General features: G+C 38.3%; 1 protein-coding gene across 1 annotated transcript; it reads left to right on the forward strand.

The window, feature by feature from the left end:
- Nucleotides 1-237: 237 nt before the first annotated feature.
- Nucleotides 238-23,854, forward strand: smyd2b (SET and MYND domain containing 2b). The gene is made up of 12 exons (XM_052534443.1): nucleotides 238-663; nucleotides 1,609-1,672; nucleotides 2,889-2,999; nucleotides 3,079-3,139; nucleotides 15,627-15,751; nucleotides 16,617-16,684; nucleotides 18,932-19,034; nucleotides 19,944-20,054; nucleotides 20,869-20,989; nucleotides 21,517-21,691; nucleotides 21,789-21,897; nucleotides 22,739-23,854. Exons 1-12 carry the CDS (start codon nucleotides 491-493, stop codon nucleotides 22,817-22,819), a joined length of 1,302 nt encoding a protein of 433 aa, XP_052390403.1. The 5' UTR covers nucleotides 238-490; the 3' UTR covers nucleotides 22,820-23,854.
- The last annotated feature ends 1,193 nt before the right edge of the window (nucleotides 23,855-25,047 follow it).

Genomic DNA, 25,047 nt, shown 5'->3' on the forward strand with positions numbered 1-25,047 from the left:
ACTTGCGCGTGAGATCATGAACGATCTGAAATGTTACTGTCATCTAGTGGTATCTAAATGCACAGTTACAAGTGGTATGCTATATTTGTTAGATGATTTCGTGCAATGCAAAAACCGTGAAGAGAAAGTCTGAAAAGGGCAGACTCTAAAAGAAGCCACGCGTGTCATTTGATCCACGAGTGAAGACACAGTTCACAAAACCATTTCGTGATTGACCTGCAACATCTTCCTTTTATTGCATGCATACACGATAACAACAATATTACAAACTATAAAGTCTTACCAGTTGTAGTAAGGCATACGTGACGCTTGATTATTAAACGTTTTATTTAATAGAATTATTACGTTCCCGAAATAAATTCTGAGAGTCGGGCGTGGTGGGGAACTCATAAATATTCATATATGTTCCACCCATTTAAGTTACATCGAAAAGCTCAGAAGTCGGAACACCGGCGCGGTCTACCGTTAGGTGCTAGGTTTGTGTGTGAGGATGGAGTGTGAGGGCATCGCGGGCATTGAGCAGTTCAGCAGCCCGGGGAAGGGCAGAGGACTGCGGGTGAGCAGAGCGTATGAAGTCGGTGAATTGCTCTTTTCGTGCCCCGCTTATTCATACGTACTGTCCGTCAGCGAGAGAGGATTCATCTGTGAACAATGCTTTGCAAGGTCTGAATTTATTTATTTATTTATTTATTATTTATTTATGCAGGGATGGTTTTGTCTTTGTATTGTATAATGATTTGTCTTAAAGGCTACTGTTGTTACGCAGGCTATATTTTTATGATAGTACTATTCTAACAAATTACTCTCTTAATGGAAATATAATATATGCAGCAAAATTTGTAAATAGAGATGTGTACGTCCTCATTGTTAGCATTAATGTATTTCTACAGCTTAGTTTGAACTTTCTTATGAAGCTGAATGAATGGCAGGATTTCACAGCATGAGTAGAGGTGCAAACAAGCTTTGAGATTTACACATCTTTGAGAGAGAGAGAGAGAGAGAGAGAGAGAGAGAGAGAGAGAGAGAGAGTAATGTTTAAATAAATCTTATCTGTCAGTTGTTCTCTTGATTTTAGTCTGAATGATGTCTAAGGTATGGTCTAAAGTTAATATATATAGAAACAGAAAAGAAGACATCAGTAGACAATATAAACAAGCCCTTTTCTACTTTTAGATTTATTTCTCTTTTCTGTCATGACCAGCAGATAAGCTCCAAAAGGGCACATCTAAAAATACAGCAGAATGTCCTGAAGCAGCTGCCCAAAACTCAGGACATTTGCTTTGGCCCTGTGTGGTGACAGCACACTCATTTTGACAGCTGCTAAAGAGAGATTGCTGCTCTAATACCTTTCTTTATCACATTCTGTTCCAGTCTCTCTTAGTTATAAATGTACCGCAAGTCACTTTGAAAATATAGTTAATGCATGTCAGTGATGACGTTAAATATTTTAAGTAGTAATAAACATAGTAATTTACATATGAAACATGCTTACCGTTACATGAAAATAGTTCTTGTTCTTTCAGACACATAAACACATTTTTTAGCATGAAGTGTTTTAATGAACTTTGGTGTTTATGTGTGTGTTTTTTTTTTTTTTTTCATGTACAGGAAAAAGGGTCTTGCAAAATGTGGAAAGTGCAAAAAAGCATTCTACTGCAATGTGAACTGTCAGGTAAAACACACACATACACAATAATATACATACTAACAGTACTAAAAAGAACAAAGAAACAATCTGCAAGCAAAAGATCTGATAAGGAAACTGGAAGAAAGACATACATGAGTGAAAATTGGGCAATGCATGTACTGTGCTGATAATGAAATTAATATCACAAGACCTTTGTTAAAACTATAGATCAAACTTCCACATTTTTATATTCCTGCTCAGTTGGATCAACAGATGGTGCCAAAATCAAAGGTTAATTATAGGTGACATAAGAAGGTCTTTATATGTTTTCCCTAGTCATGTACAAAATGCAATTTCAGAATTAGTTTTTTTCAACATTCTACTGTAGAGAAAGCCAAGTTACAGTTATGAAAAGTCCTCCATGTCAACAGTGAATTTCCCTTTTAAGTGGCTGTTGGTTTATGAAGTTCAGAAACATCAGCAACTCCTCATGCATGGCAGCAAGTCATTGATATGTTTTTTTCCCCATATTTTTTTAGGCTCCATCTGCAAAGCACATTAGGATTTAAATATAGCATCTCAACTCCCTCTGAATTTTATGTGTACAGTTGTCCACAGCAATCACATCACAACACTATTTAGTTGTCCACACAAATCAGTTTAATTAGTTTATCCATATTATTCATCAGGGGGGGATATAGCTACATTTTTTCATCTTAATATATTCCAAAACTGTGACAATATTTTTTACATTTGCTCTTGGTTTATTTATTTATTATAAATAAAATTAGGAAAAATAATATTAGTTAATGTAAAAATGTAAATAATTTTTTGTATAATAATAATTTTTTCTTTTTGGTATACACTATAAAGCACGGTTGGTGAACGTCGGTCCTGGAGAGCCGCAGCCCTGCAGAGTTTTGCTTAAACCCTAATCAAACACAGTTGAACATGATTAAGGTCTGAAGAGTTACTAGAAAGCTACAGGCAGGTGAGATTTAATTAGGGTTGGAGCTGAACTCTGGAGGGCTCTCTCCAGGATCCACCACCCCTGCCATAAAGCATTATATACTATATTCCACAAATTCTACCATTGTTTCCTGAAAATCTTTTAAATATTTTCATAATCTGCAATCTTGCAAGGCATACAATAAGCATCTTATCTCTGCATGTCTTTATACCTTAAAGACATTCATGATGTGTATAGTGTATATGCAGTAATGAGTCTTTCATGTGTAATTTTTTTTTGTGTATTTGACAGAAAAAAAATTGGCCCATGCACAAGCTGGAGTGTCATGCTATGTGTGTGTATGGAGAGAACTGGTGCCCCTCAGAGACAGTGCGACTGATGGCCAGAATCATCGCCAGGCTGGTCAGATACAAACACCATTTTATTACTCTCTTTGTCGATACAGAATCAATGAGTGATTGACACATACTTACTGATACAGAGACACCAGAAAGAGAGAAGCCCGTCAGAAAGACTACTCTTACTGAGAGATATGGAAGCACGTAAGTACCAGAATTCATTCAGTGCGTCTGACAGAGAGGGCATGCTGTGTTTTGTATTTTTTGTGTTTTACTATTTTTATTTTGATCATATTTAAGCTCATAAAAAGTAACTACCACTCTTTAGGTCTTAAAACTGGGGATGGTAAATGGGAATCATGTTACGGGAGTTGGTGGCCTAATCTAATTATTAACCTACAAAAGTATATTATTTAATTGAATAAATGTAAACTACAAGTACAAAGTAAAATGTGGCACTGTTGAGCATTCTACATGCTTGTGGTTTCAAAGTAGTTTGTAATTAATGTGTAACAAGGACTCTTTAGATAGATCCTAGTGGAAGCTTTATTAATACAAAGGTGAGGTAAGCTCAAGATCCAACAAACAGTGTAATCCAAACCAAATTTTCAAAAGAGTAATCCAAAGGAACAGGCAATGTTCAAAATCCAAGTGAGCAGTCCAAAGTATAAAATAAACAAAACAATGGAACAAGGCAAATGCAATGGTAAATTAAAATGCTTGGTAGAGTCTGCAACAGCAAAACAATATTTTACCATGTGAGAGTGATCGTGTGTAACTTAAATAGTCCTCCTAGTTACTGACATGGGGTGTTATGGGAGATGTAGTCCGTGAAACAATGGTACAGGTAAATGATGGAGAGCCCTCTAGAGGATCTCATGGGCACTCTAGCTGGAGATCCTGACACAATGAGTACGCATTATGATAAGCATTATGATCTACTGTTGATTAATTATTGCAATGTTTACTTTATTGTGCATTTTATCTACTTCATCTTTTTTAAATGTACAGCGATCAACTCTAGTAGCTTTTCACATCATATCAGCAAATATATAATACATATACATATATGTATTAGTGGTGTCAAAATTAGCACGTTAACACAAGCAATTATTTTTTCAAATTTTACACGCTAAAAATATTTAACGCAATTAACGTAGGGGCGGGGCTAGGATGGGCCACCCTACTCAAAACTGCTGATTCTGTCACTTTTTCTCTTGACAAGAAGTGCATTTATTTAGGCCCCGTCCACACGGAGACGCCTTTAGCTGTATTTGCATAAATTTTGTATCGTATAGGCGTTTCGTCCACACGGATCCAACGTTTTGGGAGAGTGAAACCAATATTTTTTTAAACCGGGTCCCAGAGTGGATAAATTTGAAAATGCTGCCTTTGCGTTTTCGTATGGACAGTGAATCCGTATATTTTCTGAAACGATGACGTCATCAGCCTACGTCTCGCCCATAGTCAGACACCTCTATGTCACGTAACAAAACATGAACACACACTGAGCGATTGTCTTTTTATTAACTAACATTTCATTAACACAGATAAATAAATGTGTTGTTCCATGTTCGTTTGTGTACCACGCACAAGGTTTATGTGCGTAGGTCATGTCTTCTCCGTTTTTAGTGTATCTCTGTGGCAGACTTAAAGCACCACATGTTGATCTGGCATGTATACTACATCGTTTTGTGGTTACGTGTGGACGTGGATATTTCTTGAGACGAGGGGAAAAAAAGATTGGATAGAGAAAGCTCTGGCTTCATCTGGACATAGCCTTAGACGCAGAGTGACTGAGAATGGGAGATTTTCAGATGCACGCTCCACTTCACTTCAGCGCCAGGTGCGATTCAAGTGAGTGCACAGCAAAATCCCCAGTGTTAATTTAACACTCTTGAGTGTGGACTCATATAAACACTAAAGCAGTGTTAAAAGTAACACTGAAGCAGAGTTGAAGTTAATGAGATAATTAAGAAGTTAATTGAGTTATGATTGACCATTATTGAAGACACCTGATGTTAACAAGCAGAATCACCAAACGAGAAAATCACAATTTGTGTGTCACCATTATAGTGGTCAATGTTTGATTTAGTTGGGATCTTGACCCTTCAGTTATTATCTTTAGATTTTATGTGGCTGTGGTGACTGAATTATATCATACAGACAGACCACAGCAAAGGCAATCATGTGTGCCATTGATTGTGATTTGAGCTATTTGTTATAAAGTGACCTGAATGCCTGAGTTTAGGTTTCTTTACTGCATACATAAATTAAGTGAAAAAGAAAAGTAAGCAACTCTGCATTTCTGACATAGTATGACATGTTTTTAATAGTTAGTACTACGTAAAAAAAAACAAAAGAAATCTTTTGTTTAAACACAGACATCAGGAATCAGCATGAGCATCACAACAACGGTGACCATCAAAAAAGCATGTTGTAGCCAATAAAAACTCATCCATGGCTCCCATCATGCATTGCGGCATGAATAAATTATGAGCTGAACTGTCTTTTTAACTTTTTATTCTAACTATATTTTACTTTTGCTGTTTTTATGTTCATTTTTAGTATCTAGTTTTTTTTGATTTTCAGAGTTGGTCTGTTTATCTGAATATGCTGTTTGTCACCATTGTTGAGATTCATACGCTGATTATTGTTATCTGTGTGTGCCTGAAATAAATAAAAAAAATCAGATTCACTTGCAAGAGATACCTACAAAATACAGATTTTTTTCATTGTGGAATCAAAGCTGTGACAATCAATAATGGAAGTTTTACTTTGAGAAAACACTACAAATGAGTTCAATGACTCATGTCAAACAACGATTACATTAAAACATAATCATCAACACGCAATGATTTTTGCTCTTGGTTTGTCAAACAAACTTTAAAAGTAAAAAGTTACAAGCCAAGATCCCAGCTAAATCAAACATTGACCACTATAATGGTGACACACAACTTGTGATTTTCTCGTTTGGTGATTCTGCTTGTTAAAATCAGGTGTCTTCAATAATGCTTAATCATAACTCAATTAACTTCTTAATTATCTCATTAACTTCAACTCTGCTTCAATGTTACTTTTAACACTGCTTCAGTGTTTATATGAGTCCACACTCAGAGTGTTAAATTAACACTGGGGATTTTGCTGTGTGCAAAAACTGTATTGTGCTCACAGCACGTGCTCTTCAATTGCATGCACAAAGCTTTTGGCACATGCTGTAGCCTATATCTTTTCATAAATAATATGTGCATGTAATGTCTCAGTTAAACTCAGTTAAAGAGTTAGTTCACCTAAAAATTAAAATTATCCCATAAATTACTTACCCTCATGTCATCCATGGGGTATATGATTTTCTACTTATAGACAAATCCATCTTTCAAGCCCATCATTGTGTCTAAAAAAAAAAAAAAATCTCAAAAGTGTCTCACATGGCTCCAGGGGGTGAACAAAGGCCTACTGTAGTGAATCGATGCATTTTTGTAAAAATAAAAATATCCATATTCAAAACTTAATAATCAGTTTTTATAGAGAAATCAGTTGGTATCATTGGCTACATTTACATGCACCATTTTTGTTTGATTCAGACTGGATTCATTGATGAATCAGATTTTAGTGTTTACATGAATGCTGAATAAAGTGATCGCGATCGGGTTGATGTGCGGGTATATATGTCACAAGCTTCCAATTGGAATTTTTTTTTTTTTTTACATGCTCACACTACACAATTACACACTACAGAGAGCATAGGTCATAATTTAGATATATTTTTGAGATGGAAAAATGCAGTTTTACAAATGCTAGAAATGTGGCTTTTAAAGGAAAGCTTGCCATCAAATAAAACACCTAGGTTCATAACTGATGACAAAGAATTGACAGAGCAGCCATCGAGTCTTAGACAGCGTTCTAGGTTATTAAATGCAGAGTTTTTAGGTCCTATAATTAACACCTGTTTTTTTTTTTTTCAGAATTAAGCAGTAAGACATAACTCATCATCCAGGTTTTTTATGTAACTATGCATTTCGTTAATTTTTTCAAATTGGTATGTTTCTCCAGGCCTTAAAGATATATCGAGCTATAGTGTTTCAAAAGCTAACACCGTGCTTCCTGATGATATCTCCCAAAGGATAACATGTAAAGTGTGAAAACTAATGGCCCTAGTACTGAGCCTTGAGGTACTCCACACTCCACTTGTAATCAATATGATATCTCTTCATTCACTGCAACAAATTGATGGCGGTCAGATAGGTATGATTTGAACCATGCTAATGCACTTTCATTAATGCCAGCAGTAGCATGCACAGACCTCCTAAGCGGCAGGGGCATAACCAAATGAATTTTTTAATACATTTTTATACCAATTTTTTTATGAAATTACCTGTATTTAAATCAGTATTCGTCTTTCTGGTGCCTTTTTAAATATTTGAATGACTTCCTCCCGATTAATTAATAAAAAAAGCAGCAGTAGGTCAGAAAGCCTCTCTTCATTACACAGATTTCACAAGTTTTAACTTAGAAAATGACCTCTCAACTGTAGAAGTGGAGACGGGAAATGTTGCATAAATTTTTAGCAGTTAAGAAAGAGAGGGTAAAACAGACTCAATCTCATTGTCTTTTAGGCACTTTAGCATTTCCTGGAAATCACATTTTTGGAGGAGGATTCATTAAAAATTTAAGTTCTGTGAAGACCTTTTCTTCATCAATCCCGTATAACTTACTAACTGTTCTTATAAGTTCTTCATCACCAGGTTCTACTCCTTTTGACCATTTGGATGCTACTGTCAGACTGTGTAAGCTTTTGAGGATAATGCCAGTTGAACTAGTATCCTTTCCTTTGAATAAGGTATCTCTTGAGTAATGGTATCCAAAAAGGTGTAGTACATCTTTGTTCGGTAGAACTCCTCCAAATTCTCAGGGTGATGGTCTTCCCCTGTTGACTTGGAACTGTACTTATACCTTGCAGGTATTTTTCTGGCTCTTGACTCGCCAGGTATTTTGTCAGGAGGTCAATTCCAGCAGCCTCGGGCTGCTTCTTTGCTTTTTCAAAGACAACCTTGAATTTACTTTCTGTCCTCAGTTCTTGAAGCCTTTTTAGCACTCCTTCTACCAGTGTGTATGACACTGCTAGATCCACATCTTTACGCTGAAGAGCAGCTGAGGCAAGAGCAGTATCGGGAAACAATGTGTCAGGAATGCACACAGGAAATGAGAGATCCAAATGCAGTGTTTTAATGGGGTAATCCAAAATCAAATCCAAAACAGTCAAGAGGTCATAACCAAAAATCAGTCCAAAACAAGAAACAAGAAAAACACAAGGGAACACGAGAAAGCCGGGTGACGGAAAACAAGGACTCCATGAAACAGATAGAGACAGGCTGGTTTATATGGACAGGTGAAAACGATGAAAGTAGAGACAGCTGAGTGCAATTAACAGGTGTGCAATTAACAGTGATGAATGGGACAAAGGCTAGTGGGAAATGTAGTGCCTGCAGTGGGGTGACTATGGGTAAGTGAGACCACTAGTGGACACCCAAGGAAACACAGACCAGACACAGATGCTCCATCTAACACAAGAACAAACCAAGGAACACAGAGACCAGGAGAGAGGTGGACTGGTGGAGGATAAGGGGGAGGGACGGAGGGCCAGGTCCATAGAGGGAAACAGAAGCAGGAAGTGAAAAAAAAACACAACAACAAGGAGACCAGGAGGGAGGTGGACCGGCCGAGGACCATGGGGAGGGACAGAGGGCCAGGTCCATAGAGGGAAACCGAGACAGGAAGTGAAAAAAACAAAACAACAACCACAAGGAGACGAGGAGGAAGGTGGATCGGCCGAAGACCAGGGGGAGGGACAGAGGGCCAGGTCCATAGAGGGAAACATAGACCGGAAGTGAAAAAACAAAACAAAAAAACAACAACAACAAAACAAAGAGGCCAGGAGGGAACGGAAAGTTCAGGGGCCCAGGGCAGAGCCGACAGGGCAGGAATCCAGGGTGGAGCAGGTGGAACTGGACCCCACCAGGATGGCGCAGATGGAATTGGAGCCCACCACAGCCGAGCAGAAGGGACTGGTGTGCACCAGGGCAGTGCAGAGAACCACCACCTCCGTGTGGTCGAGACAGAAGCCCACCAGGGAGGCGCAGAAGACAACCACAGTGGGATCGATGGCACAGGAGAGCAAGACTGGTTAGGTAAACCTGAAATAGAGAATATGAACAGGTTAAGGGTGGCCTGCGTGGCCCTGATGGATGACCTCCATGGCCATGACAGGATAGTACGAGCACTCAGGAAGTTCAGCTGAAACATGACAAGGCTCTGGAAGTTCGGCAGAGACGTGAAGAGGCTCTGGTAGTTCAGCAGAGATGTGAAGAGGCTCTGGTAGTTCAGCAGAGATGTGAAGAGGCTCTGGTAGTTCAGCAGAGACATGAAGAGGCTCTGGTAGTACAGCAGAGACGTGAAGAGGCTCCGGTATCTCAGCAGAGACGTGAAGAGGCTCTGGTAGATGCGTGGTGATTTGACTGGGTTCAGGAAGATCAACGGTGACTTGCCCTTGCTAATGAAGATCATTGGTGACTTGCCTTTGCTCATGAAGATTCTTGGTGACTTCACTTTGCCCATGAAGAACACTGGTGACTTGACCTTGCCCATGAAGAACACTGGTGACTTGACTTTGCCCATGAAGATCATTGTTGACTTGACTTGACTCCTGAGGTCTAACTGTGGTAGTACTTGACTCATGAGTGTTAATGATGACTTGACCCAGTGGCGCAAAAAGTGGGTATGCACCATATGCGGCGCATAGGGGCGCCGGACCATGGGGGTGCCAAAGCAATGGTTAATTTTTTTTTTTTATATAATAAAAAATAAAAATCTATATTTAAATTAGATATATATTTTAGTGGACTAACAGGTGCCTGTGCCTTCATAATATTCCATCATAGAATTTAGACATAGAACCTCGCGAGTGGGTGGGGCGCCGTGAGCGCTGAGTAAGTAGCAGTGACGTTAGTGCGTTGTCGTTGAAACTCGAAAAAGATGGATGAAACAAAAAAGCTCTCGGGGGCTAAAAATAGAAAAAGAAAGAGGGAAAAGGAGATGGCATTTGACAGCAGCTAAATAAGTGAATGGTGAAAGGCAAAAGGTAGGATTTAAAATGTGACGTCTACGCTCGGAGAATATGTAAAACTGGAATATGAGCAGTCATTTATTCCATCATCACAGATGAGACCTGAACAGCACGCGTTGATATCTGTGTTTAAACTAAACAAATTTAAGATTTGTCAGTTTAAACAATTAAGAGGCAGAGGACGTGAGCTCGCACGCGCAGTGAAAAGATTTGTGCATGCGCTCATCCGAAGCGCAAACCCACGCCTTGGCACGCGCGCAAATATAAGATCTCTCTGAAGTATTTTATTTAAATGGCCAAATTCAGACAAAAATGATGTCAAAATGCCTGATGCCCGTCTTGGTAAGTAATGTTATACTATCAGACATGAACTGAACGGCTGAACGTAGGCCACTGTATCAGTGCATTCTCTTATAGTGACAGTCTTTATATTAATCAATCAGCAACAACAAAGAAATTACTCACTGATCTTGAATAAAAAGCTTTTGTAAATCAAATGGGTTGGTAGTGATGCCCCCTCTACTCAGATGTGGAAATCTGATATCTGAAGTTGTAACTCTAGAAAGATTGAGGTATTGTCGCAATGGTAAATCGCACCTGTTTAAAAAATGGGAGAATATTTTTAAGTGTCTAAAGGTTAAATGGTCATAAACCAAAAACTGGATAAAATTTAGGTACAATCATATGATGAAATGCTGTATGTAAATTGTCCACATGTTCATGAATATGTTAATTATTTCCTGTGCTGAGTTTTTGTTTTACTATGTTTTTGTTTGTAATAATTAAAATGTTTAATAAAAAGAATATCTAAAAAATATATAATTTTATTTTTTTTAAAGCTTTTGTAACTTTAATAAAGAACAATCTTTAATTTTTAGTCAAATATGTGATGCTGTTTTACATTTGATTACTTTATTCAATTTCTGTACCTAAAAAATGTATACTATACCTCAACTGTGTGTGTGTGTGCATGTATACCATATAATTATGGTAGGCTTACAGTGGCTGTCTGATATACTTTAAAATAGAAATTTATTATTTAAAAGCCCATACATGATGATGTCCGGCACAATTATATATTTAGAAGTGGGGGTGGGGGGTGGGGCGCCAAAATGTTTTGCTGCATACCCCTCTAACTCTGGATAGTTGCGCCACTGACTTGACCTGACTCAGGACGGTCAACAGGGACCTGACTCAACTCAACGGGGACCTGACTCATAATTCATTCAAAATAGGACAAATTTTGTGACATTCTGTGTTAAACTGTAAATTCCGTTTTATATGACTGCATTCTGTGATTCCGTCCACGTTTTCTGCATTGCAGAAATCATAGGGCCCTACAATCATATATCCGTTTAAAGAAATATTAGCATACAGTAATAATTATGAAATATTTTGATTGGGACTCGAGTGGACTCAGGAATAAGTCAGATTCCTAATATGTTCGAGTCAGAGTCAAAATGCACACGAGTCCATGACAAGACCAAGACCATTAAAATACGGTCTTGTGCATTAGTGATGAACATCTGCTGTTAACACTCAACATTACTGAAGAAAAGAGAAACACAAGAACTGTCACAGCCTTAGATAACAAAAATAAATAAATAAAAACAGACACACACAACATGCCACCATAATTGTGGTAAAGCTTTGCTTTAGTTTGTCTCTTGACCCTTATATTAATTCAAAGTAATGCTATCAAGCACTTTGTTTCACAATGAACATTTGTGCATTGCTGATTCAAAAGCTCAAAGTAGTAGATAGGCTCACACCTTCTGCTTATAACACATGATGAATGAACATCATGAAGTTGTTTTTCTTTGATTTATTGACTGACATTCAGCTATTACTGAACTGCAAAAAAAAAAAAAAGTGTGTGAGTGTGAGGCATTGATATCAGAAGAGAAACTGTGCATGAAAAGCGCATTTCTCCGTCTTGACAAAAAGCCCATTCTCTAGCAACCTCTGAAGCACTTGTCTGATGTGTTGAGCGTGCTCCTGGAGAGACGAAGAAAAAGTAAAAATCTATATTAAAAAATGTATATCTATATTGCTACCACCTATCCTACCTTTCTATATTTTCTTATATAAGTTTGTTGCTTTCAAAAAATATAAAAATAAATACAAGACCTTCATATCCTTTGAAAAAAACTATTAAGTATAATCGGCAAAATTAAATAATTTATGCCAACATCAATTTAATCGTTTTTTTTTTTTTTTTTTTTACTGAATTATTTCCCTTTCATATGCCATACAATTTTATATGCCAGACCCTCTTACTTGTCGACTGTAATCATCGATAAGGGAGTGATCCAGGATGTCGCTAGCAGGAACTCAACTCCTCTCCTCCGGACCATAACCTTCCCAGTCCACCAGGAACAAGAATTTGCGACCCCTCCAGGGTCTCGAAAGGACAGGCAGCAGTTAAAGTAACAGTTGGGGGTCGATTGGAAGTCTTACCAGTGGCACAAAATTTCACGAGCCATGTGTGACCACCAGAATTGTTGCTTGACCAAAAAAACTAGTGCGATTAACTCCTGGATGACAAGCCACGTTGGAACAGTGCCCCCACTGAATGACGTCTGACTGTAATCTCTCCGGCACAAATAAGCAATTCGGTGGGCACCCAGGCAGAGGGGTTACCCCTTTTAAGGCCATCTTGACCTTCGACTCAACCTCCCATGTGAGTGTGGAGACAATAAGGGGCTCGGGTAAAATGCACTCGGGAGTAAATGGGCGTTCAGAATCAAAAGTCAAAAATATCATCAGTCAAAAATATGCGATAAATAGTTAGGTTTGATGTTTTTGGAACCCGGGCGGTATGAGAGAGAAAAATCAAAATGACTGAAAAAAAGTGCCCACTGAGCCTGCCTGGAGTTCAATCCTTCGGTGGTTCTGATATATTCTAGGACTCAGGGATCCTCAAATCTGGACCTCGAGATCCACTTCCCAGCAGAGTTTAGATCTAACCCTAATCAAACACACCTGAGCATTCTAATCAATGCCAATCAATGTCTTTGGGATCATTAGAAAATCACAGACAGGTGACTTTGACCAGGGTTGGAGCTAAACTCTGCAGTGCATTGGACCTCCAGGGTAAGATTTAAGGAAGGGGGTTCTAGGTTCTTGTGATTGATCCAGACGATAAAAGGTACCCCCGACCCCTCTAACCAGTGACACCACTCCTCCAACGCTAACTTGACTGCCAACAACTCTCTGTTACCAATGTCGTAGTTACGTTTGGCAGGCAATAAACGACGAGACAAAAACGAGCAGGGATGCATCTTGTCATCTGTGGGAGAACGCTTGGACAGCACTGCTCCTAGCCCCACCTCTGACGTATCGACCTCCACCACGAACTGACATAATGGATCAGGGGCAGGTGGTCAGCTGTGTCTGACCACCTGAACGCCGTTCTGGGGGAGGTCAAGGCAGTCAGAGGTGCTGCTAGTTGGCTGAAGTTGTGAATAAAATGCCGTTAGAAGTTGGTGAAACCCAGAAACCTCTGTAGGGCCTCATGGGAATCTGGGCTTGGCTACTCCACCATAGCCTTAACCTTCTCAGGGTCCATCCGTATTCCCTCAGATGAAATGATGTACCCTAGGAAAGGAACAGACTGTGCATGAAAAGTGAATTTCTCCACCTTGACCAAAAGCCCATTCTCTAGCAACCTCTGAAGCACTTATCTGAGGTGTTGAGCGTGCTCCTGGAGAGACAAAGAAAAAATTTATATGTCATCCAGGTAAACAAACATAAGACCGGTGGGGAGTTGGAAAGACCAAACTGTATAACCAAATATCCACCGGGACTGTGTTTTCAGTTACACATCTGCATATGAAATTCCTTTAAATACTCTTAAACATTGAACTTTCAGCATCTTTCCTTACCTTACAACCCCCCTAACCTGCTCTATGATTACTTCTACAGTTGCAGCATTTTGGAAGAACTCCATGTCCACATTTCCCGTATTCATGCTCACCTCCACACCTTGCACAGCACTGTTTTCTCTAACAACTTTCAGCAATATGACCAAATCTCTGACACTTGAGCCATCTAACTGGTGGTGGTACATATGGCCAAACTCTGTAACTTACATACCCAATACACACTTTACCCGGCAACTTTTCTTCATCAAAATGAATCATAACTGACAAGCTATCCGCCTATAGTTTTTTCTTTATCTTTTATCTTTTACATATTTCAGTCTCTTCGCATCAATCACCCTTAACCCTGAAAGGTTTTCCTTAATTGATTCAACTGATCTTTCTGTCAGAAGCCCTGAAATCACTCCTTATACCCATGTCTTATATTCCATCAAAGAACACAATATTTTTATTCCAAGTAATATTTTTAGCCCCACAAAAACTCCATTAGCTCATACTTTTAGACATGAACACTTATCATATGATCCTAAACAGCGGTGACAATCATTTTTCATACTGAAGTGCACGATGGGAGTTTTTACTGCGGTGTTACCCAGCATGCATTGCAGCATGAATCATTTTGTTGATCATCACTATTGTTGAGATTCATATGCTGGTTCTTTGTGTGTGTGTGTGTGTGTGTGTGTGCGTGTGTGTGTGTGTGTGTGTGAGTGGGTGTCTGTCGAACTAAAAATAACACTGATCTACATAACTTTTTTTTTTTTTTTTTACGATAAAACATTAAAGTCTGATCCTCTGTAAGTCTTAGTAACAACCAGTGTTCACCACTAATGCACAATCAATCGTCATTTAATTAGTCACTTAATTAGTCACTTAATTATATCATTTACTTAACTCTTTGAGAACTGGAGAGATATGACTTGAAGACTTGCTTGTGACTTGAAAGTCCCACCTCTGCTTCACAGTGTTGAGATGCATAACATTTCCATCACACGCTTGAGGCATTCAGCCAATCACAGTGCACTGGGAGACTGGCCAATCAGAGAACACCTCACTTTTTTAGAATGATCTTTGAAAAATTGATGCATTTCAGAAAGTTTGGGCGAAACAATAATGTACATTATGTGGAAAATAATATGTTTTTACACATAAACACATTGCATTACACTAAACACACATTATTTTTAGCAATGTCATATGACCCCTTTAATATAAACTATAATAGTGTCTCAATGATACTAAAATAACACTGTTGCCCCAGCCTGTTTAACTAAATAAGAAATCTGAGATACATCATGAGGGGGAACTCAAGTTGCACATTGCAACACTAAATCGACTATGTCATGGCTGATCGGTTCCCCCATGAACGTGGGGGTGGTTGAAGAAGATGTAGACACCACCACACTGTGCCCACTCTCCATGTTTATTCCAGGGCATGTATATCCAGAGAATGGCACAGCACAAACACCCAGGCTCACCCAGAGCCAAAGCCAAAGCCAAGGCCCTACAAAGACCCATTTTTTTCTCCATGTTTAAAGAGGGGTGTTATCAGCCCTTGATTAACACCCATAGAATAATTTTTGACTTGGGTTTTACAGTGAGTTGCAAATGTAATTTTATGTTAACTTTAAGCATGTAAAGCTGTTACTGCATATAATGTTATTATGTCTTTATTTTCTCGCAGACATGGAGGATATGGATAATGAGAAAAGAGAGATGAATGAAGCACATATAGCCGGTCTCCATCACTTCTATTCCAAACACCTGGATTTCCCTGATCATCAGGCCCTGCTCACACTTTTATCACAGGTAAACACAGAAGTTTTGACAGCTGACCCTTAGCAATGCCCTTCCTTACCGCTTTACTGATCAATCCTTCTTTAATAAATAACATGCAATCACGCATGATTTTTCTACAGAGCAAATGTCATCATGCAACAGCAAGCAGGTCATTTGCAGAGGATATGGATTGCAAATATTAATTTTGTAAATGTTGCCAATTTTCAAGTTTGAAAACTTCTTATTTAGGGGGGACATGGAATATAATCCACTTTACAGTTTACAGTTGTTGTTGTTTTTGTTTTAATAACTCTTAAAAAGAAGAATAGGCTGAGTTTTTTTTTTTCTGTCGGATCGTTTTAAGGTTTTTTTTTTTTTTTTTTGTTTAGTTTTAGTTTTAGTTTTTTACCTCGAGTTTGAATTCAACAAAATCAACTGGAATGTTTGTTTTTACCTTTTTTATTATTATTTTTTAAAGAATATTTTAATTAAAATACTTTTAAATAGTAAAAGACAATTTGATGAATATTGATGTGTGTGTCTAAATGGTTCTTGTTAATGTTTGGAGCACTAGAGTAGATGAAATATATCCAGGAATAATTATCAGGCCAGTACGGATATGAGATGTGGCCCAAAACAACAAATAATAAATATGCTTTTTGAAATATTTCACATCATTCTACATATGCCCCCCAAAAGTGTGCACTTTATGAACATATTGTACTGACAATCAGACTAGATTAAATCCTTGGAGTGTTTTGCTAAATATGTCTAAGCGAGCAACGGTAACCAAAAGGGGTCTCTGCAAAGGGTCAGTTAATCACTTAATAGTCCAATTAAAGTAAACAGACAAGTAATGCAATGATACATGATGTTTTATGTCTACTTTATTCAGGTTCACTGTAATGGCTTTACTGTGGAGGATGAGGAACTCTCAAGCTTGGGTTTAGCTATTTTTCCAGAGTAAGCACAAGAAAACACATACACAATCTGTGTTACAAGACTGTTGGATGATGAATAATCATATATGCTGCTGTAATAGGGAACTTTAGATGGTCCAGCCTCTCTTGGACATGGTGTGTGAGCAGTCCTTAATGCCCATAAAACAGTGTCCTGTTGTTGTTAAAAAATTAGCTTTGTTAGATATCGTATTTGCAACTGATACTAATGCTGGAGCTTTTGTTTCAATTCTGCACCAACACACATACTAGATAGTTTTCCCATAAGTCTGAATGACTTGATTAGTTCGATCAGGTGTGTTTAATTAGGGTTGAATCTAAACTCTTCAGGGCCCCGGCCCTCCAGGAATTGAGTTTGAGACCCCTGCTTTAAAGAAGAAAAAAAAAATTTCCATTTCATGCATTGTACCGAATTTAGCCAGTAGCTGGTTTTCATCAGTGGTCCCTTGGCAAGTAATCATAATCACAGATAAACATAAGAACAAAACAACAAACACATACAATAAAGTATTTCACAATATTATGGTTTTTAAGAATAAATGCAGTCATAATGAGCAGAATAGACTTCTTTAAAAAACATTACAAATCTTACTGATACCAAACTTTTGAGCTGCAGTGTATTTTTTTTAAAAACACTCCATATTAGTCACTAATTAAATTATTACAAATTATTTTTTGTTATTATCAGTGATTATCGGTAATGGATTGATTATTTAAAAACAGATACTCACAGATACTCGTTTCTTTATTTAGTTTCAGAAATAAATTGATCTTGAAAATGGTTGCGTAAGTGCAGTATTGCATTTAAATACTGTATTGCATGAGCTCTGAAGCATCTACGGCATAAAGTAATTTAATTAATCCCAGGAGCAGGGTTGAACACCTATGGAATTAACAATATAATTTCCACATTTTTACTTTTCTAAGAAAACGTTGCTAATGCATATAAATATTTTGCTGTGATATATATAAATTCATATTTCTGTTGACAAAGCAAAAACTCTGTCAACAAACATTTTCATTAATTTCGTTAACAAAATGAACATTGGACAAGAAAGATAAAACAAAACATAAGGGGTGCTTCTCATTTCTTATTTGTGCATCTTCGTTTCCTTTCTTCACTAACTTTTCTCGCATCTTACCTCCATCCCTTAGGATGTGAGGGAAAGGTACACCTGTGTATGCTCTCTCATGACTCCTCAGGAAGCTTCCTTGATTCTTGTACCTCGCAGTGCAATTAGAGAATTGAGATGCCCTTCAAGATGGCTAAGTTTGATCGGTTTCTGGATCACATGGTGGAGGATGGAGCAAGGAAACGAGGAAGCGTCAGTTTCAGTATTGAGAAGCACCCCGAGTAATTCTGGCAAAGATTATCAATATTATGGCATTGTTAATAATTGTACGTCTTAGAGCCTAACACATCAAAAGAAAATGAAGTAAAGCAAGACACTGGCCAAGCAAATAGCCATGGCAAAAAGCCATAGAAATTATGGAAAGCTTGCTGTTTGAGAAAAATAAGAATTGTCTCAACTTCCAGTGAGGTGGAATTTGAAAGGAATTGACCAAACCTTATTGGCCATGCCTTAAGTTGCACAGGAACCAAACTGACATTAAAAAGGTAATACTTCAAAACTAGTTTGAAGCACATGCCCCTTAACCCAAAAAAGTATAATTGTTTTTTTATGTGTGCCAGTGTAGCATTTTCACTACCTTGTATACTCTTTAAGCTCAGCTAATTACTTTGTCAACAAGGTTGTAACACTCTCCAGGTCCACTGTTTCACATTCAAAAAAAAAAAAAAAGAGAAACTGATGAGAGAGAAAAACAAACTGAAGATGCAAAACCGGCAGATATCGGTGATGACAAACACTTGTTTGAGGGAATTTAGAAACCTGTGCCAGCAAATCTAGTTCAAACAAGTAGAAATGTTTTCTCCTGTTCACATCCACATTCCCAGCATTGTACCACTGGGTTACTGATTACAAACGATTATCTTAATACTTACATTGGCACAAATAACCCCGGGCTTCCTTACCCAACAGTTTCAACCCAGCATTTAGGCTGAAAGTGTAATCCAACGTTTTGTGTTCTTAGAGAAATATCTTGGTATGTCTGAGTGGGGACATTTTTCTCCTTTACAGCCTTTTGTATTTCAAATTTCTATTTTAACTCTTTATGGTTCTTTCTAACACTCCTTTTATCCACTTTTCACCTCCCACATTTCGGTATTGTTTTTCTGTTGCTCTCTCAGCATTGCCCTCTTGAACCACAGCTGCTGTCCCAACGTCATAGTCACATACAGGGGTATCAACGCTGAAGTACGGGCTGTGCAGAAAATCGGTCAAGGGCAAGAGGTCAGTATGCCACTGTTCTCTTATAAGTGTTAAAGTAGAGAAATGACTAACAAAATGTTCATTAATATTATTTCAGGGAACAAGAGTTACAATGGTAACCATTATATTTCCTTTCTGTCGGTTATTTTTGATATTGTGTCAAAGATCCAACACTAGTGGTCTCTATAAATGCCAGAACTAGCTGAACTGAAAACAATCGTCACCTTGTTGTGTCCTGGGCTATCAACGTCAACTCAAGACAAAGAAGAAACAGAAACTGAGGGCTTATAAAGGAAGTCAAACTAAGGAGCACATGAGATGATTAATATAACACAGGTGGAAACTAATGAATCAAGATTAACTGATAAGAACAGGAAATTAACTGAAATGAGGACAGGTGGGAACTAAATCACTTAACCACCATTTTTCTTCATGCCCCCAAAGTAAGCAAATGTTAACGTTTTATTTTATGTTAATTATTTTATTTTCTTAGCATGTTTTTTTTTGTTTTTTTGTTTTTTTGTGGGATGACATTTCCTAAATTTGATTGTTTTAGCTCAAAGTAGGTTGGCAGACGTTTTTTTTTTTTTTTTTTTGGATGAACTGAACTGTGAAGTGTTGTTTTTTACTTCATGAGATAAAAAAACTTTGTTTAAAAAGTATTCTATTAAATATAAAGTACTTGTATTAAACTTAGTTATACTGACTTTCACTGAGCCAACATAGCAAATTTAAACATAGTCATTTAAACTTTTTCAAGTTGGATTTTTTAATGTAATGTGGTCATATGCTTCATGAGTGACCATGCTTTTGGATTACCCAACATGTCCAAAGTCAATAGCAGGTAAAACTGAAGCTGTCATGGACTTGTCTTGAATATGAATTGAAGTTACTGACAGCTTTCTCTGTACTTGTTCTGTGTGTGCACAGATATATACCAGCTACATAGACCTGCTGTACCCTACAGAGGACAGGATCGAGAAACTCCGAGACATCTACTACTTCAGCTGTGACTGCAAAGAGTGCACAACCAAATCCATGGTGTGTGGAATGGATGGAATCTATTTTGTTGCATTTGCGAAAATTTGTCTTTGACCCATTTACACAGCAGCCAGATACGCAATAAACAATTAGAAATTACTGGTTTACAAAAATACCCTAAAAACTAGTGTTAATTTTGTCAGCTATTTTAATTTAGACAGTCTTAGTCCTGTGTCAGATGTAACTTTTATTTTTTAGTCCATATTCATGAAAACAGATTGTGTGTGCCTGTGTGTGCACTGGTTTGGGTGGTTTATGAGGACACAAATTTGTATAATGACGTGTATGCCATAGATATTACAATATGATGGTGGTTTATGAGGACACTTCCTATGTTAAAAAACATACTAAATGGTGTTTTTTTTTTGAAAATCAAAAAATGCACAAAGTTTTATGTCACGGATAGGTTTAGGCATAGGGCGATAGAAAAAAAAAAACAGTTTGTGCAGTTTAAAAACCATTACACTTATGGAGAGTCCTTGTAAACCACCAATACCAACGTGTGTGTGTGTGTGTGTGTTGGTTTTGGTGGATTACAAGGTCATTTCTCCAATATACGTACCAATACTATAAGGACATTTGGTATTATAAGGATTAACACTATAATTAACACTACTAAAAACCTAATTTAATCAGAACCTCAAGAAATCTAATTCAAATGTCTGACTGAGGATGCCTCATCTATCTTAAAGTAAAAATGTGTATTCATTACATGTACAAGAGAGAGCTTTTAGTAAATTACTTACAGTTAGGTTTGTTTTATAATATTAATATAATATAACATGTAGATTATATATTTTTTGTGGTTTTGTAGGATATGGAGAAGATGAAGGTGCGGAAACTGAGTGATGAAATCAGTCAAAAGGAGATCCGGGATATGGTGTTTTATGCTCGGAATGCCATGGAAGACTTCCGCAGGGCCAAACTTGAGAAAAATATCCTTTTTTGACCCTTTTTTACTTCTTGAAGTGTGCAAAATTGATTGCATAATTGCAGTGCTGCTTAATTGCATCATTCATAAATCTGTCATTACAGTACTGAGGTATCCAAAATATTAATCATTGTATAATTCAAGTATTTTTATTTTATTTTATTTTTTAATGTTTGCTAACTAAAGCATCACTATTATTACTGCCTAATGGGTTGTGATTTAGGAGTGATTTAAACAAACCTGTCACTTGTTTTAAAACCTCAGTGTCTCAAATTGTGTTGCTTTTTGAAGAGAAGTGTTGTTTTATTTTGTCCAAAGCCATATCTTGAGACCAAAATGAATGAGACCTTGAATGACCTTGAAAATGAATGAGATCTTGAGACCTTAAATGAATATAGCCACTTAGATCAGGTTTGCAACACCCTAGCAACCACCCAGAACACATTAGCCCACCACTGATGTTGTTTAGTCAAAGGTCATTAAATAATTTGAAGCTTAAATCAAATGTTTATTGAATCTTGACTCGTTCATGTCCCGCTGAGCTGCTAGAGATGTGTGAGCTCAGCATTGATAAGATGAGCGCAGTGTTTGATGACACTAACATCTACATCCTTCATATGATGTACCAGGCCATGGGCATCTGTCTTTTCATGGAGAATTATGATGGAGCGGTTAGATATGGAGAAAAAGTCTTGAAGCCATACACGTAAGAACACACACATCCTCATGTTTATATTATGGTACAGGAATTATGTAATATTTGTGCATATACCAATATATTAATGTCTTCTTTTTATCTGTAGTGTCCTTTACCCAGCATACTCTTTAAATATTGCATCAATGTATCTAAAGATGGGCAGACTCTACATGGCTCTGGACAGGAAGTCCACTGGCATAAGTGCACTTCAAAAGGTACAAACTCCTCCAAAACTAACTTGTCATTCCAAACATGTATGGCTCTCTTGTGGAAGACTTTAAATGTAGTGCACAAATCTAAACTATTTGGAGCATGACAGCCCAAGTCCCTTTTCTCTTTCATTGTGTTGAAGTTTTTTGTGTTGCATGGGAGAAAGTCTAGACAGTCTGAAATTGTTGTGGTGCAAGGTGATGTGTCAAGGGTTGCGGCCAATGTCAACACGGTGTTATATGGGTTTGCAATTACATGAACGTAAATGTGAGAGTAAGTGATTTATACTCTGGCTTTTGAAATATAACAACAGAAACTATAAATCTCTATTTAGAATTTCCAGATTCCATCCAAAGTTACAAAACTGGAATGTTGCATAAAATAATTGTGAATAAGCACCGTTTGCATCCAACAAGTCATAGAGCACAAAATCATCACTTCCTGATAAACTGGCACTAAATATAACTAAGAAAAGTAGGAGGGGCCATTAAATATAATAATTTCCATATGTAATAAATTAAATGCACCTCAGAGCAAGCAGATGAAACACAATAAATGTGGTCATTGCTTTTGAAGGATGATGCATGCTGTTTGGGAACACAGTCGTGTAAGTCAGGTCTGGGAGGCAATTATACAGAAATACTTTACGAGATATCTGCTCGGGCTTTTCAAATTGACCATAATAACATTTCAGATGCTGTGTAACGAGTTTGGTTCACTGGTTAGTCAGGTTTTTTTAATCTACAGCTTTAATGTGCTAATTGCCTCCCAAGTTTTTTATTTTTCTTTATTTTTCCTTTACAACGGTAATGCCAGAAGTGTGTGATAATTCTGTTTGTGTTACAGGCATTGGCCATCATGGAGGTTGTTCATGGAAAGGACCACACATATGTTACAGAGCTTAAACAGGAAATAAGAGGAAAATAATGTAAATAGTGTGTACTGTTTCAGATTCCACTTCAGTTTCACTTTATGGAGAGACTTCTTCATCTTCAGTAATATGCTTTAGAGGCTGATAAAGTATTTCTGTAAAATATAAAACTCTAAAAATAAAGAAGTGCAAGTGTAACAAGTGTGCAAAAATGGAAAACAGAAAAAGTAATTCATATAATTTAAGCAGATGGTCAAGTAGAACAGTAAGAGCAGATAAACAGAAAAATAAAGAAAATATACCGTAATCATACAATTGAGCAGACATCAATACACAACAGAAATCACAGAGAAATGAATGGAGGGACAGGTACAAGGAGAATTCCACCAGGAAGCAAAAGAAAAGAGGCTTATTTTAGGACCACTATCATCAACATGATTGATACTTAGCATACAGTTCGGGTGAAATGAAGTGACATCCCAAACTCAGAATTTGTGCTCTACATTTAACCCATCCAGGTGCGCATACACACACACAGCAGTGCATAGTGAACACACACCCAGAGGAATGGGCAGCCATATTTGTGCACACGGACAATTCCTGCTCGACCTGAGACTCAAACCCGCAACCTTTGGGCTACAAGGCCGACTCTCCAACCATTAGGCCACAACTGCCCCAGTCTGCCGTGTGGATTTGGCATCAATAACCTCCCCGTCGTATTCCTATAGGTAGATGTGGATCAGCTGAGAGTTAGCTGATTCGAGCTTGACTCACGCGACCTGCCAGAACTAACACCATACACTTAATGTCTTAAACAGCTATGCTTCAAATCAGCACCAAACACAATATATATTGTGTACAAAGAGTGAAACGACTATAGGAAATTTACTTAACCAATCAAATTTGAGGACCGGAACTATTTTCTGTATAAATAGTCTATGCATTCATTTCATTTTTTACTGCAAATGCCAGTTGTTTGAGAATATTAAATACATAATGAATCAATTCTGTTTTATATTGGTGAATGTTTACTATTTGCCTGTTTCTGTTTGTGAATATATTTCCCAAAAGTAATAAACAGATGAATTATTTGTCGTCTTTTTTTTTTTTTTTTTTTTTTCTGAGTGTTCTGGCGTGTCATACATGATTTTTAAACAATGGATCTGTCACGATCGGTGTTATGGAAAACACAGAGAGGGAACCAATTGCAGGTAAGTCGTTTATTAAGGGATAATCCAAAGGGGTAAACAGTCCAGGCAGGGTCAAAACCAGAAGATCCAAAACAAAACATAAACAAGACACCAACACAAGGCAAGGCAAGGCAAGAATGACGGACATGAAATAACTTACACATTAAACAAGGACTCCGTAACACAGACTGAGACAAACCGGGTATAAATACACAGAAGTATGATGAGGGAAGTGGAGACAGGCGGGGAACAATCAGTTAACACAACAAGGAGGAAGGTGACCAAATAAGGGAAAGTGAGACCTCTAGTGGACACCCAGGGATATACAGACCAGTCACTGTGACATTCGCCCCCCCCCCCCCCCCCCTCTAAGGAGCAGAAGAGAAACCTTGGGGAACAGACACCAGAAGTGTAAACACAAAACAGGGAGACCAGGAGGGAGGAGGACTGGAGGAGGTTCAGGGGGAGGGATGGAGGGCCAGACTAACTGAAGGGAACAGACAGAAACATAACAGAAACCAAGTACACAAACCAGAAGTCCATGAAGGGCATGTTGAGGCGCCCACCAGGGCGGAGCAGAAGACCACCACGTCCTCGTGGTCGCCGCCAGAGTCCCCCAGGGCGGAGCGGATGACCACCACGTCCTCGTGGTCGCCGCCAGAGTCCCCCAGGGCGGAGCGGATGACCACCACGTCCTCGTGGTTGATGTCAGAGTCCCCCAGGGCGGAGCAACAGACCACCCAGTGACTTGACTTGGCTCTGGAGGGTCATCGGTGACTAGCCCTGGCTCTGGAGGGTCATCGGTGACTGGCCCTGGCTCTGGAGGGTCCACAAACACCTGACTCGACTCTGGAGGGTCCACTGGCACCTGACTCGACTCCGGAGGGTCCGCTGGAACCTGGAACCTGACTCGACTCCGGAGAGTCCACCGGAACCTGCCTCGACCCCGGAGAGTCCACCGGAACCTGACTCGACTCAGGAGAGTCCACCGGAACCTGACTCGACTCCGGTGAGTCCACCGGAACCTGACTCGACTCCGGAGAGTCCACCGGTACCTGACTCGACTCCGGAGAGTCCACGGGAACATGACTCGA

The sequence above is a fragment of the Carassius gibelio genome, chromosome A20 (genome assembly GCF_023724105.1).
Source record: "Carassius gibelio isolate Cgi1373 ecotype wild population from Czech Republic chromosome A20, carGib1.2-hapl.c, whole genome shotgun sequence".
NCBI lineage: Eukaryota > Metazoa > Chordata > Actinopteri > Cypriniformes > Cyprinidae > Carassius > Carassius gibelio.